Consider the following 16650-nt stretch of genomic DNA (forward strand, 5'->3'; position numbering starts at 1 on the left):
CAGTATATTCACTAACAGGCCACTTTATTAAATACAGCCCTGTTTCTCGTTTTCTGATGCAGAGACTGACTCATTAATGACTGACAGATACAAACAGGACTGATTTTATCAGCCTGATTGATTAGCCTCTGTGTCAGCTTTTTAAGCTTTGTTAAGCTTAATGCAATAACGTGTCACAGTCCAGCAGGATAGAGCTGTATGGAGCAGTCACATATTCTGAGCTCCGTTTGTTAATTTTTCACAAATTCAATTCTGACCCTGGACACCAACCACAACTATCCAGCCAACAGCGTCCTGTGACGACTGACAAAGGACTAGAGGATGACCAGCACAAACTGCAGCAATTGATGAGAGATGAGCCATCGTCTCTGACTTTACATCTACAAGGTGAACCAACAAGGTGGGAGTGTCTAAAAGTGAGTGAAAAAACTCGATGAAAAAACTGCTGTGTCTGATCCACTCCTACCAGCACAACACACACTAACACAGCAACACTACATCAGTTTCCAAAATAATACCTGCTCTGTGGTGGTCCTGTAGGGGCCTGACCACTGACGAACAAGGTGACAGGGGGCTAACAAAGTATGCAGAGAAACAGATGGACTACAGTCTGTAACTGTAGAACTACAAAGTGCACCTAAATCAAAAGTGGAGCTGATAAAATGGACAATGAGGATAGATATAAGATAGGTTGACCTAATAAATTGGTCAGTCAGTGTATATTTAAACCTCAATATATTTGCTTTTTATTAGCATCTTCAGCAAAAGCAAATCAGCCATGCTTTTCATTAGCATGTCGCTAATGTTAATTATGATTGATTAAATAAGCCTTATTTACTAATCTGAAGACTGGGAACACCACCACCACCATAACTGTTTCAGCGACACAGAAAATACGGACGTACAAATAAAGCAACAGCGGCATCCCTTAAATAAACTTTATTTCCAAAAAATATCCCTTACAAAGAACACAGAGGAGGGAAAGAGGGTCATTTACATTGGTTATACAGGTAAAATAACAGGAAGCCCAAACTGGGCTGTGCTTAAAAATCTCTTCATCACATCCACACCCGGCCCAACCCAGCATACACAGCAGCAGAAGGAGAAGAAGGATGTTTGAAATCCATTTCAGAGGATCAGCGTTAGAATAACCTTCTTCCAGAACACAATAATTATGTAAATTAGTGTGTAGTGTAAATGTTTTGTATGTAGCAATCACAGATCTGATTTAAAAGTTGATTTTCATAATAAGACAACATAAGAACAACAGAAACACCTCATTATGGAATGTGCACGTTTGTAGTGAGTTACAGATAAAGATACTCTTTGACTGAAAAGGATCTAAACATATATTAAACCTAAGCTATGGCAGTATTGCGCCAGGTTGGCAAACGTGTCTGCCGTAAAAGGAAATAAAAAGTGATGACACTGAATTAAGGGGAAAGTTCTGACCTTTTTGACTAAACTGAAATATATTTGTACTAACAGACTTCAGACTTCAGTTAGTTGCTTCATAAATGCAGAAATAAACAGAAAAAAAAGGCTAAAACGCCCATAGTCAACTGGGAAAAGGTTCTTTATATCCATCCTTTCCTGCCTGTGCACAACGGCACAAAAAAGTCAAGCGGAAACATGAAGAAATAAAAGGATTCCTGACCAGAAGAATGTAGAAAGATTAAAATATGAATTCAAAATGAACAACAGAAGAATGGAATCCATAATGCACCTTCAAATGCACCTAATCCATGAAAATTAAGCATAGTATATCACATTATAGGGCCCATAACCTACATTTGTGTTTTATTTTTTCCTCTGACATCCACTTATGACATTTGTGTGGGTTTATGTACCAAACACAGTCATATGCATTTACATTTTTTACATGTGCATTTTCCAACCTCCCTTTAAAAGAGAATGTTTTTGTTACTGTGCCTTTAAGACTGATATATGTGAATTGTCTCTATGCTGATTGGCTGCCCTGTATTGCAACTCATTCAAAAAGTCTGGGATGACGAGCGGGGCTAAACTGTTGTAGGCTGAATAGGTAGATATACAGTCACATGCCAAAGTTTCTACAGCCTCGGTCAAATTACGTTTTGTTGATTTTGTGTGAAAAAAGGTTTACACAGCTTCTACAGAGAACAAACTGAAATATGAAAATTTTCAGCACACAATTTCTATTTATATGCTGAGGTGAACACATCAGACAAACTAAAAGGTAAAACATTGATTTTGCCATAACTTTTGCACAGCACATATTTTGTATTTTTTTTTAATATATCAAATTCAGCATATAAACAGTAACTGTGCATTAAAATGTTTTCTCTGTAGAGAATGTGTTAACTTATTTTCACTTGGAAAATCAACAAAACATAATTTGACCAAGGGTGCTGAAACTTTTCCATACAACTGTAGGTAAATGCGTTTTCATTAAAAATAATGGGCCTTAGTGAGGCCCAGTGAATTCTAAACGATGGGGTAAACAGTACTTTTTGAAACTTCAAACATTTAAACTTTCAATGTTTATACTACATTCAACTCTTCTTTCAAAAAGTGAGGACAATCCATTTTCCGTGACATGGGCTATTTAAATGGACGACACAGCTTTCCCTTTACTAAATACTGTACCCTTGTGGCTGCTATGATGCAGTGCAGTAGGACGTTTTTAACCTTTTACACTAGGTAGAGCTGATTTTGGCAGTGAGAATTCTGGCCTAAACAAAGTAACTCCATTAACAAAACTTTGGCAAAATAGCTAAGAAATTCATTAATTTATATAAAAAGTAAAAATCATTTTTCCTGCTATTCATTGATCATTAAAATGTGTAACTGTCACCCTGTAAGATACTGTCTGTCTTTATATGTGTGTCTCTTGCTCCCTGTCCTTTTCAATATATATACACACTGAAACGTCAGTTCATTAAGTGCATCTACTTTGGTCCTACACATATCGGTCACTTTATCACAAACACTTCTCTTACAGGTATATAGGTGTACCGCTATACAGGTGTACAATTACAGACTGTAGCCCATCTGTTGCTACAGTTTAATAGCCCCCCTCTACCCCACTGATTACTGGAAAAAGATCATCATAAGTCCCAAGCAACACTGCTGTGCCTGATACACTTGTACCAGCACCCCACACACACTACTATGACCACTACCATGTCATTGTCACAGCTCTGCTAAGAATGACCCACCATCCAAACAGTATCTGGACCAAAGTGGCCCTGTGATCAGAAACTGACCAATAATGAAAGGGGTAGAGGGGGGGCTGATAAACTTTGCAGCAACACATGAGCTACAGTCTGTAATTGTACACCAAAATATAGTGGAGATATAAGGTAGGTATTTCTGATAAAGTGGCCAATTAGTACAAAATTAGGTGGAACCAATAAACTGCCAATGAGGTGTACATACATACACACACACACACACATTCCTTCTCTCTTTCACTTGCATATACACACATGCACACAGTCATATACAAAAATGTTGGCACCCCTGGTCAAATTACATTTTGTTGAGTGTGTAAGTGAAAATAATTTAACACATCCTCTACAGAGAACATACTTCGGCATATTTTAATGCAGTTACTGTTTATTTGCTAAATTTTACATATTGGATAAAATAAATAAAACAAAAGCAAAAGTTATGGCGCATTTGATATTTTATGTTTTATTTTTTTCCAATGTCTTAAACTGAGCAAAAAAAAAGGAAAAGAAAAAAAGGAATTGCGCACTAAAAAATCAACAAAACCTGCAAATCGACCAGGAGTGTTAATATTTTTGCATACAGCTGTATACATACATTCTTTCTCCTTCACGCTTTCTGCCCCCTTTCAGACACTGGCTCTGTCTTGTCCTCTCCACGGTCTCACAGATATCCTCCCATACACAGTAGCAGCAGAACGTGTACAGTCAGTAGGTAGACGGACACCAGTAGAGGAGTTCGCTGGCGGGAGCAGAAAGCTCCTCTCAGCATCCGAAGCAAGCTAGGACCACCGCTCCGCGTCTGAAACACACACACATGCACACGCACACACACACACACATACACACACCAATTACACTTGACAAGTGATCAAATGCACTGAGTAAACTGAGACCAACATGGACTTTACATGCTGTAGTCTTAACTTCTGAACACAGCCACAGTCAGGACATTATTATAAGTCACGTAGTATGCTATTATAACTCATAACCAGTTGTATGTGGTATGGCGGCCTATTAGGTAAACTGACCTAATAGATATGAAAAGATATGATAAGAAGATATGAAAGAATGAGCCCTTTTTAGAGAAAAGTAAGGAAAGCTCATGAAGTTAAGGCTGCCTGGGATCTGAATGGACCAAATGTCAAACAATAAAACTATAAGCCAAGCACTGTGAAAATACTGAGATTTTAATGTTGTAAAAGACAATATGTTGCACCCAGAAGCTAAACTGTCATCACACAGCCTAAATGAATTCCCACATTCAGAACGTTACATCTTGAAATCTTTTCACAGGTATTTTCGTTTTTGTCTGTGTACTTGTTGTCTATATTTATGCTTAAATTTATAATGTTTATATAATTGCGTGATTTCTTGTAAAGCGCCCTTGAGTGTGAGAAAGGCACTAAATAAATATACTATTATTATTATTATTATTATTCAATCAAAAACAAAAACAGTCATTACCATATATACTATTTTGCTGTGTTTTGAAACTATGTTTCTATTAAGAGCTGGTTCCTTGAAAAAGAATTAAACCTGCAACATTAGTGACTAATCCTTATTAGTCAATGCTTTATTAGTTAAGACTTAATCTGGGCTTGAGAAACAAGTCTGACTTACAAAACTTTCACAACATTCAGACTGCTTTAATCTATAAAAGGTTTTGTATGAAGAATGTTTTTCCCTAGGTAAAATTTCAGTAAGGTGCAATATAATAATAATAATTATTATTATTATTATTATTATATAATTCATATTATTATAAATAATAATAATAATAATAATAATAATAATAATAATAAATAATACTTTCCACAACTAGTACAGAAATCTTTGTTAAAATTTAGGGTACCTATTTTCAAATTCACAAATTTTAAACATAATCCACAATACAAACTCAGACACTGTTAAGAAGAAATGTATCATCACTATTCAAAAAAACCCCAAGTATCTCCAAAATGGTAACTTTACAGGAGAAGGAAATATGTTCTTAAATACAAGACTGTTGACATTATGTAAGGAACAGCTAATGTTTTCAAACATTGTAAAAAAAAATACAAAATACAGAGACACTGACAATATGAACATTATAAGTAGCCCAATGCATCTAAATTTCCATTTAATGGACATGTTATGAAGAAAAGGCATTTATGGTCTGTGCTGCTTTGGTACATACCCGTGTAATGGCGCCCTCTGGTGGCTCGATCAGGACGGCAGTCTCAGAGGTAATCCCCTGACCTCCTGAGTGCCACTCACCCTGTGTGTGCCTGCACAGAGACAGGTGAGTAAACAGTCAGTGTTAAAAAGTTTCAGCCCTTTTTTCAAAGAGTTTTATAGCTCATGAAATTAAGGCAGAAAGTGAAATTAGAATGGAACAAATGTCAAACGATAAAATTATCAGCACTTTCTAATGCTGTGAAAGACAATACATTGCTCCCAGAAGCTAAATTATCTTTACACCCACTGAATAAATGTCCATGTTCAGAATGTTTCTTGTGTTTTTGTTCATTTCTGTGTTCTTGTTGTCTGTGTTTACACTGTTTACATAACTGAATTTTCTCTTATAAAGCCTGCGAAAAAAGCATGTGAGAAAAGCACTAAGTAAAACATATAATTACAATTAAAATGATTAAATCACAAACAATTGATTTATATGATTACTATTTACTGTCTGAGACACTCTTCATGTATTTAATTTAAAGTCAAAACAGCCAGTAAGAATATGTAAATTACACAGAAGCCACAATAACTAAATACAAGGTCTTCTTCTTTCAGTATTTAGTGTGTCCTCTCTGTCTTCATAATTATTAGAGTGTACACTCTATCTTTATTATTATTCTTTATTTATTATATGTCTTTATCTGTCTTGGTTTTCCACACCTCCCAAGTTCAGACTTAGAAGTCAGTTGCATTTTCTGCTTCGCACGATCCAAATAATCCCAAACACATTCAGTGACGTTGAAATCTGGACTCTGGGGTGGTCAGTCCATTGTTCTGAGAACACCAGCAGCTTCTTTGTTTGATTTGCAGACATTCTTCTCTTTTTTCTACAGTCTTTTCTTCAGCTCTTCTTCAGCTTCTTAACAGCTAGGCATTCTTTCAGGCCCATAGTGTTGAGTTGTCTTCTCACAGTGGAAGGATGGACAGAAACACCTGTGGATTTTTTCAGATCTGAAGCAAGAGTGGAGCTTGATCTTCTCCTCTTTCTCTCAAAGATGAAAGCTTAAAGTACTGTTTACCTGACAGACAGTTTTGCTGGTCTTACACAGTTAATAGAAGTCTTTTAATAATTTTTTGAGCGCCAATTTTGGAAACTCATCCTTTCCCCTTCCTGAATAATGGCTGTTTGTGTGGAAACTGAATAAATTAAGAGGGGTCTCTTAATTGTGATGGATGTATTTTTGCATGTATTTTGCTGTTTCTATGTTTTCAAACTGTATTTCGATGTACAGCATTCTATGTTTCTATATATTTGCAATCAGTCTTTAATTGCATTTTCTTGTTTAATCTAGCTGATAAATACTTTATGTTGCATCTTAATTGCACAAAAACAAATTCCAAACAACCTACTGACTGATGGCAATTAAGTCTTGAACTTAATCATCTTAAAGGGGATTTCTGCTGATTTAGAATTTTTTTGCATTATTTAATAGTTGAGATATAAAGAAAGTCATTCAAAGTAGTTTGATATAAAATGGCTCAATGTCAGTGTCAGCGTTTTCACAACCATTTTCTATAATAACTTCCTGTGTGGGAGATTTCAGAGTTATTAAACTCTTCAGATATCTGGTCCCTGTCACCACCACTGTGAACAATTCTCACTTTATAAGTTTCTCCAGAACAGAGTATTTCACACTAAACCACTCTGAATGACTGTTTATATCTTAACCATTTAAGTATGCACAAATTTAGAAGAACTTGTGGACTTCCCCTTCAAATTCAAACAAAGAGAAATGTTCGGTCCTTTGTTATTCTATCTAAATCATAAAAGACGTGATGATCTTGTCTCATCAAAGTCACCACCCCGTGCTGCAGTTAGATGCCGGTTAGTGGCTCCTGTAGGACAGACACGAAGTGTGTGTTAATCTGGTATTAAGGTCGCACCGTTTGAGGTGATCTCTCGCTGCAGAGAGCTGCTCCTCCACACTCAGCCTCAGCTCCGTCTCCTCATCCAACCTGACCAGGACACACAGACACCGACAGACAGTCAGAGCAGACATGTAAGCTGACCCAGTGGCATTAATTAGGCAATTACAGAAAGGGCACAGCTACCTTCACCCAATAAATGGCTGACAACATAGGCTCATTCGTTTTCATATCCGATCATTACATAATGGCTGGGTCTCTTCTGGCATTTTCTTCATCAGCAGGACGTTAGCCTAGCTATATCATAGCCTCCTATCCAAACATTAATCCAGTGGTCACCAACTCTCCTCCTGGAGATCTACTTTCCTGCTGAGTTCTATCCTACATTTACCATGCTGCCCTGCCCCCTTACCCAACACTACTAGATGAATAATATCGCAGACGTGCAAATTAGGCGTAAAATCACAGCGCTGGTGTGTGTGGGTGTGGCAGATGTATTGTTAGTATTTTTCTGACTGGCAGTACAGCCTCAAACCCAGCGCAGAGCAGAACAACTGTAAACAGGAGCGAAGTTAAAGTAAATATGTAGTCAGAGTTGGGTGTGCTGCCGCAACAGCCAATCAGATCAACTCCTCTCATTCCTTTTAAGAGCCATGTGTGCACTCACATTACAAACATTTGTAGTTAAATATCACTAAGTCAGATGAAACTGAGGAAAACAAGCTAAACTTTACTAAAAAGAGTAAACAATGAAAAATAAAAAAAAATCAATAAAATCAGTTAATTAAATATTTTTGTCATATAATAATGAACATATTACAGCAGTGTTTAATGTGGTTTAAAAAAAAATAACACAGCAATGACAATACTAATTTCCATTTGCTTCTCTGTGTGATTTCCAGTCTTATTTAGCACCAAGATTACAGTGATGTAAAAGTCCCTTTTCCCACGCTGGGGCTGAATCTCAAATGGCTCCTTATTCCCTATGTAACAGACTATGCAGGAATAAAAATACCTCTTGCACCCAAATATCGCACACTATATTTAACAAATACTCATTTGGGATATAGCCATGTGTGTACAGTTCCATACCGGACAAAACCTGCACTATATAGGTGTCGACCGCAGAACTATGTAACTTACATAGCACACTATATAGGAAGGAGGAAGCCATTTGAGATTTAGCCAGGGTTTAATGCTACTTAAGGCAAATCAAACTACAACACAAAACATTTGAAGCACAGTTTCATATAGTAAGTACTTCAAATCGTTTAGCCTGTTAGCTAGCTGATCAGCTTTGTTCTCATTTAGAAAACTAGTTGTCAACCCATCTGTGTAAACAAAACCAGGTTCTTAATTAATATGCTGGGTGGTCCATGCAAGCAGTATAACAGACAATGATTATCACATTAACAGCACAACTCAGAATTCAGTTGTTGTGAGGTGGTCATACGAGTGTGTACTAAACACTTTACAACAGCTTTGAATGCAGCTCAGCCAAACAGATTGTATCGGTTTTGTAATCTAACATTTTACTAGATGTTATCTTTTACTACATCTGCCCAATATTTCTTTAGGAACGCAGTCAATTATTTAAATCTTTATCTATGAAAAAACAGTATTGCAATTGAGACGAGGTGTTAAGCGAGTTAATAAACATCATGTTAGTATTCTATTGGCCCTTTGGAAGTATACTGGATATACTAAATGTACTTGTATATCGGCTGTGACTAGAAAAATGAAAATGTTTCAGTGGTTCAGTATCATTGATGGTTCTTTGAGTTCAATACCTTCTCTGGAGAAGAATGCACTCAGCTTTATAGTCCTCACTGTGCTCTAGGGGGCCTCCGGGTGCGCTGTCCACTGTGATCTTTCCCTGATGGGTACCATGACATGCAAATATGTTTAAGCTAAGATATTGATTGACGATCAATATCATACAAATACATTTCAACAAACTGAACCTTTCTAATTAAACTACAGTAACAAGCCAAAACAGATACAGAAAACGGTTAGGAAAAAAGCAATGTTGGTATTTCTATGTGTAATATTTAGTGCTGGGTGATATGTCATCTATCCGGCATATTAGCATTGGTGTCAGTCAGTAATACTGATCTTCAGTATTGATACATAAGAGCGTAATTAATAAAATAGTTAATGAGAATTGCTTGCCATGTCAGGTGAGGCTTCATTGTCATTTCTGTCATCACAATCAGGTGTTGAGAAAGGAATGAAATATAGTTTCAATCTCAGAGTTCCCCTCACCTGTCTGTGAGTGTGCTCCTGTGCAGTTGCCCGTGCCTCCTCCAGCATGGCACTGAGGTGGCGAACCTGCTGGTCACGCTCTGAGAGTGTGGCCAGAGTCTGCTGCTTCAGGAGCTCCGCCTGGGCCAGCCAGTCACTACGTTCCAGTCTACAGGGGGTGACAGAGAGAGAAGCATTGTGATAATAAGAAGCTTTCACTTTCATGTCATTAACAAATTCAGCCAATTAAACCAATCACAATCTCTTTCACCACGACCAATCTGCATGATGATGTTTTTCCAGAGACTGAAGTCATTTTTCAGTCTGAAACTTGCTGGATGTCCCTAAATATACACCGTACCACAGAGGCGGCTTTTTGAACAGGCATCTTCTCTGCAGCACCGAGCACATTTAACCAGCACTGTGTTTCTGTAATAAGCTCATCTGCTAATGTAGGCCATCACATCTCGATTAACCATCACCAGATACAAGCCTATGATGATGCTTCAAAGACAATAATTGCCATGTTGGGAAAGAGAAGTGACAGAAGTACAGGACTAATTTAATTTTAATGCAAAATAATACAGAACACAAAAAAACTGTAAAATTATGAAAATATAAAACCTCACGGTTCCAGAGTGCCTCCGCTATAATGATGGAAACACCTTGTTTTTTCAAAATGTAAAGTATGGGGGCCCCCCGAAAATGTAAAGTATGGGCGCAACCGTCCAAGTGTTGGCCCTCTCATCAGGAGATCGCGAGTTCGACCTCTTAGCATTGATAGCATCGTGTGACTGGGGGATACAGAATTCTCAGTGTTATTTTGGCTCTCATCTCTTCCTTCACTCTACTGCGGCTCCCATAATCCCACTGCCCTTTTATGACCTAAGCTAACAATAACTTGCCACGGAACACATGCCCAAGTCCCGTACAAAACCAAAGCTAAGCTTTATTCATCCAAAAAAACAAAAAAACTAATTCTTTGTATGTGTAAGCATACCTGGCCAATAATGCTCGATTCCGATTTAAATAACATGCATTAGCTAGCTATGCTACATTAGTTACCTTGGATCGAGTAGCGTCACAGTGGAGAGAAGTGGGTTTTGTTCCGAGTTAAAAAAAACGTATCTGTATGTGAGTAAGTAATGTACGTTTTTATAGTTTTGGTCCCATACTCCTCATCTGTCTGTTTCAACAACAAGCACTGTACACTAACCCGGCATACTGAATGTTGGCATTGGTGCCTTTTATAAGATAGAATATAAATAAAAGAGCATGGTATCGGCCCGACACCTGATACCAGTATCAGCATGGATGCATCCCTAGTATCAATTAATGTAGGCCCGCTATTTGTCAAGCAACAGGTCACTTGATTTTTTTTGTGTGTTGTAATTGCTACTAAAGGATTTTAAAGTGCTTATGACGTAAATAATAACAATTAAAAAACTAACTTTAAACTATTCATAAACCCATCATAAAAGTACTCTTAGTGGCTGTTTTCTGTTTACAACAAGAGCCAGTTCACACATTGCAGAATGCAGAAGTATGTGACAAATGTAACAGGTCATTTCTTATAATTTTGTCACCTTCAAGCACAAGACATAAGTATAAAACAAGTTTAAGAACCATTTACAAGTGGTCTAGGATATTTTCATCTTACTTGAGTGTCTCCAGTTCCTGCCTGTCTCTCTGCAGCTGGGCATGATTCTCCTTCAGCTGTTCTGCTGTCCTCTTCTCCATTTCTATTCCCTTCTTCTTTTCCTCCTCCAGAGTTTGGGTAAGCTTGTCCAGCTCACTGTGCTGCAGCTGTAACTTCTCCACCTAGGGCAGAGGAAGACCAGCACAGGTTAAGTGTCTTTTCAGGACATGTTCCCTACCATGTGTACAACACAACACTACATTTAACAAGAATTTAACAGATCTGGCTATTTTCAATCAGTGTATTGTTTTTTATTGCCCATATTCTACCGGTTTGTCTTTTCACATTTCATTTCAGTGTTTTATAAAAAAAAAAAAGATTCTGAATCAGGCCAAAATAATCAAATTGAATTCAGGTGATATTTGAGATTTCATCATGTGCTGAAACATTTCCTTATAATCAAATGAAATTATTGTGAGGTAAAAGATTTGCAACCTATGAAATATTTATTTACATCACTAGACCAAATTTACTAGACCATATGCACAGGGTATTCAGTCACTTTAAGGCTGATTCCAAACAGAAGGAAGTGAAAAGCTCCCATTGAAAGGGAACTTCTAAGTGCACAGGGAGTAGTAAACACTGGATTATCACTTCACAGGAAGCTGTAGGAAAGTTTATATATATGTTTAATTTTTTTTTTCAATATGGTAAACTCAGCAAATAAAACAATTTGCAGACAATTCCACATTTAAGTTTGTTAATAGATAATTTGGAGCAGGGGAAAAGTGAAAGAAGAATCAGAACAGTGAGAAGGAGTAATAGGAGAATCAAAACACTGAAAAGGAGTAATAGGAGAATCAAAACAGGGAGAAGGAGTAATAGGAGAATCAAAACAGGGAGAAGGAGTAATAGGAGAATCAAAACAGGGAGGAGGAGTAATAGGAGAATCAAAACAGTGAGAAGGAGTAATAGGAGAATCAAAACAGTGAGAAGGAGTAATAGGAGAATCAAAACAGGGAGGAGGAGTAATAGGAGAATCAAAACAGTGAGAAGGAGTAATAGGAGAATCAAAACAGTGAGAAGGAGTAATAGGAGAATCAAAACAGGGAAAAAGATTAATAGGAGAATCAAAACAGGGAGAAGGAGTAATAGGAGAATCAAAACAGGGAGAAGGAGTAATAGGAGAATCAAAGGAGTAATAGGAGAATCAATAACAGGGAGAAGGAGTAATAGGAGAATCAAAACAGGGAGAAGGAGTAATAGGAAAATCAAAACAGGGAGAAGGAGTAATAGGAGAATCAAAGGAGTAATAGGAGAATCAATAACAGGGAGAAGGAGTAATAGGAGAAGCAAAACAGGGAGAAGGAGTAATAGGAGAATCAAAGGAGTAATAGGAGAATCAATAACAGGGAGAAGGAGTAATAGGAGAATCAAAACAGGGAGAAGGAGTAATAGGAGAATCAAAACAGGGAGAAGGAGTAATAGGAGAATCAGTAACAGGGAGAACGAGTAATAGGAGAATCAAAACAGTTAATTATTTAATTAAAAAATTGCTATTCAAACATATTAATTACTGATTCATTTCTAAAATTACCTACCATTCGTTCTCTGTCATTCTGGAGTGCTGAGAGAGCATTCTTCAGGCTCCATACTTCTCCACTGGAGCTGCTAGAGGGCGCTGCTGAGTGTCCTGTCTGTTGACTCTCTTCCAGACGGAAGTGGAGCTCCTTGGCCTCGCTGATGGCTTGATCCCTTGAGTCCTGCAGGGAGGCCATGGCTTGACCAAAGGACTGGTTCTGAGCTTTAAGCTGGGCTACCACTTCCCTCTCCACTAGCAGCTTCTGCTCCATTTCTACCAAGTCTTTGGCTAATTCTGCTACTCTTTCCTCTGCTGTTTCAGCCTCAGTCCGCAGAATGCCACCTTCCCAGCGTAGCTCTTTCAGCTCTTTGCTGTCGGCTGCCTGGGCTTCCCTTTCAGACTTCAGCATCTCTTCTAGGGTGCTAATCTGCTTCCTGGCCGCTTGAAGCTGCTCCCTTAGTTTCTCCACCTCTGCACCTGGAGCATCATGCATCTTCTGCTTGACCATGACCTGTCCAGCTTGGCTCAAAACCTCGTGCTCCACTGCTGGCCCCTTTCTAATCAAGGTCTCCCTTTCCTCAATCCTGGCTTGTAAGTCTTCCCTTTCTTTTTCCAAGACACTGATGCGTTCGAGCTGAGCTGAAAGCAGCTGTTTATGCTGGGAGTCCTTCATGGCGAGAACCTGTTTTAGCTCGTCCCTGTAGCCGTGCAGCTGGGCAGCCAGCTTGGCGTTTTCAGCATGGAGGTCGTCACGCTGGGCCAGAAGACTGCGGAGCTCCTCCTTCAGACCGTTATTTTCGGCAGCTGCCTCTTGGATGAGCCCGTCCTTTTCCATCATCACCTGAAAGACAAGTAGACTTGATGTTTAGACCCTACAAAACATTCTGAGACTAGCAAATACAACAAAGTTCACACTGGAGCTACAAGGATAATCTAGCTAACAAAAATCTAAATCCTCAAACTGCATCAAGTCATTAAGGGATTTGTCCATGTTTACAGACAACTATTGTTGTAGTTTTGTTGTACAATGTCAGAAATCACAAAACAAGTCTATTTGAAATTACTTAACAACTTGACACAATTTGAGGCAAGTGTGTGGTGATTTAGGCATGTAGTTTGCTAATTTGCTAATTGACACTAGTGTACTGATTATCTACATTAGCCTTGTAGCTCTAATGCAACATTAAAGAAGCAAAGTTCGTACACCAAACATGTCTTGGCTGATCAACTATATTTGCACTAAGGGGAAACTTTTGGCTATACCATGTGTTTAAGGGCAAGCCTATAGTCTTACAATCTAATACATTTCAATCATTCTAATCAAATGCCTTAACTGATATCATACCTGTAGATGTCGCTCTTCTAACTGCTTGTACTGGCTTAGCACCCTGTCCCGATCATCCTGCAGGGATCCCATAGCCTTTGTGAATGTATCCAGTCTAGCCTTGCTGTGGGTAGCATCCTCCTCAGCTTTTTGCAGTTTCTCCTCAAGATCTCTCATGGCTGATCTTCTTTCTTCCAGCTGTCTCTCTGCTTCCTCTGCTCTGCCATCTGCTTCCTTCCTAGCTTCTTCCGCAGCCTATTGGTGGAACACAGTTTCAGGACATTTATAGCTACTTTTACAATGCATTATAAATGTATTATTATGTGTCACAAATGTGTGTATTGATTCTTGTAGTCATGGTATTCACAGAAAGTGTTACCCATGTTTCTTTCTAAATACATAACATTGCATCTCTACCCTTGCTTAGCAACTCAGCAATAAAGTCACCAAAGCAGCGTAGCCTGGGACATACATTTCTAACCTCTTGCTGCAGTTTTCTTTTCAACATGTAGTCATTTATTGGTAGATATTTCTGGGGAGTTTATATAGTTCTAAACTGTACGTAGTGTGTTGTGTTTACTTTTACATCAGTGGCTGTTCTCTGTCTGGTTCTGTTCGCACACATGCACAGATATATAAAAACAAAAGAAATTAGATTAAGCACATGCTGAAAAACCCTATCACTGAGCCAAAAGTCCATTCTAAGAAATGGCCGCTTCAATAATCAGATAATTGCCGAAATCAGATATTCATCGTGCATTAACTGAAAACAGCACAAAGAAGAGATATTTAATATTTTATTAAACCTTATCAACTTCGAAATTGGAAATTTGATGCCTGCAGCACATTGCCAAAAAGTTGGAAGGGGCAATGTAACGCTGGAGAGTTTAGGGAATGATCAAAAACATCTGTTTTCGGAACTTGCCACAGGTAAACAGGTGAATAGGTAACAGGTCATGCTATCATGATTGGGTATAAAAGGAGCTTTCAGGAAAAGCTCAGTCTCCACTATGTGCAAAACTGAGTGAGCAAACAGTCCAGCAGTTTAAGAACAAAGATTCTCAATGCACAATTGCAAGGAGTTTTCAGCATCTAACATCCATAACATTATGAAAGGTTTAGAGAATCTGGAGAAGAGTCTTCGTATAAAGGGCAAGACCATAAACCAATATTGAATGCCTGTGACCTTCGACCCCTCATACGTGCACTGCATTAAAATCAACATGCTTCTGTAATGAATATAATCACATGGGTTCGGGAATACCTCTGGAAAACCCTTGTCTGTAAACACATTGCTCGTTCATTGCTGCATCTACAAATGGGCTAAAGGTTATCTGAAATGGACTGATGCAAAGTGGAAGGGCTACCTTCAAGTTTGTTTTTGTAAACCATCCCAATTGTTACCAACACAAAGTTCTAATGCCAGCGTCTGTCATGGTATGGCAATGGCGCCAATAGCATGGATAATTGCACATATGTGAAGGCACCATTAATGCTGAGGGGTATTTTGGAGCAACATATGCCGCCGTCTAGATGACGTCTTTTTCAGGGATGTCCCTGCTTGTTTCAGCAAGACAATGCCAAGGTGCATTCTGCATGTATTATAACAGTGTGGCTCTGTAGTAAGAGACTGCAGATACTAGAGTGGGCTGCCTACAGTCCAGACCTGTCTCTCATTGAAAACATGAGGCGCATTATGTTGCACAATGTGCGTACACATAGACTCTGGACTGCTGAGCAAGTGAAGTGTTATAGCAAGCAAGAAGGGAAAAACTACAACAATTGGAGCCTTCAGTTCCGAAACGTTAAAAGGAAAGGTGATGTAACACCGTGGTAAACGTGCCCGTCTCAACTTTTTAAGAACATGTTGCAGACATGACATTTAGAATAAGTGTATGTATACAAAAAACAAAAGTTATTTAGTTGAAACATTAAATATCTTGCCTTTATACTGTTTTCAAGTGAATACAGGATGAAAAGGATTTTGCAAATCATTGCTGTCCATTTTTATTTTCATTTTTCCTACTGTCCCAACTCTTTTTAAAATTGGGTTTTTGGGTTTGTATTATTAGTGTGCATGTCAATGTACTTATTGTTCAAACTGAATACCTGAGTCACAGCTTGTTCCTTTTCTTCAAGCAGCTCCACTTCTCTCTTCTCTTTCTCAGCCAACTCTGCCTGAAGAGTCTCTGTGAGATTCTTAAAGGAACGCAAGTCTGTTTCAAGTTGCTCCAGACTCAAGCACAGTCTCTTCTCCTCAGTTTCTCTCTCCTTGATTTCAACTCTGGCTTGGTTGGCTTCACTCTGAAGCTTGCCCACTGCTTCTTCTAGAGCTTTAGCTCTGTGGCGTAGTCCTTCTGTCTCTGCCTCCAGCGTGGCAAGCTGGGAGCGTGTTTGGGCAAGGGACTTTTCTGCCTCAGTCAATTTCTGTTGCAATTCCCCTCCTTCTTTTTCCAAAGCAGAAAGGGTTTCACTGTGCTTCTTCTCTGCCTCAGCCAACTCCAGCTGCCATTGTTCCTCTGCTTTCTGCAACCTGTAAATGAGATAAAAATGAAAATGT

At 38.5% G+C, this 16650-nt stretch overlaps 1 protein-coding gene across 1 annotated transcript in view; it reads right to left on the reverse strand.

The window, feature by feature from the left end:
• Positions 1 to 3642: 3642 nt before the first annotated feature.
• The window catches only part of golgb1 (golgin B1), a 37789-nt gene continuing 24781 nt past the window's right edge, over positions 3643 to 16650 (reverse strand). Inside the window, 9 exon segments of the mRNA XM_036577204.1 lie at positions 3643 to 4014; positions 5392 to 5482; positions 7320 to 7391; positions 9092 to 9177; positions 9567 to 9714; positions 11206 to 11366; positions 12786 to 13607; positions 14112 to 14345; positions 16200 to 16623. Of these exon segments, the coding sequence (XP_036433097.1) occupies positions 3877 to 4014; positions 5392 to 5482; positions 7320 to 7391; positions 9092 to 9177; positions 9567 to 9714; positions 11206 to 11366; positions 12786 to 13607; positions 14112 to 14345; positions 16200 to 16623 (2176 nt within the window). The 3' untranslated portion in view covers positions 3643 to 3876.

Source organism: Colossoma macropomum, unplaced genomic scaffold (assembly GCF_904425465.1).
Source record: "Colossoma macropomum unplaced genomic scaffold, Colossoma_macropomum, whole genome shotgun sequence".
NCBI classification, from domain to species: domain Eukaryota; kingdom Metazoa; phylum Chordata; class Actinopteri; order Characiformes; family Serrasalmidae; genus Colossoma; species Colossoma macropomum.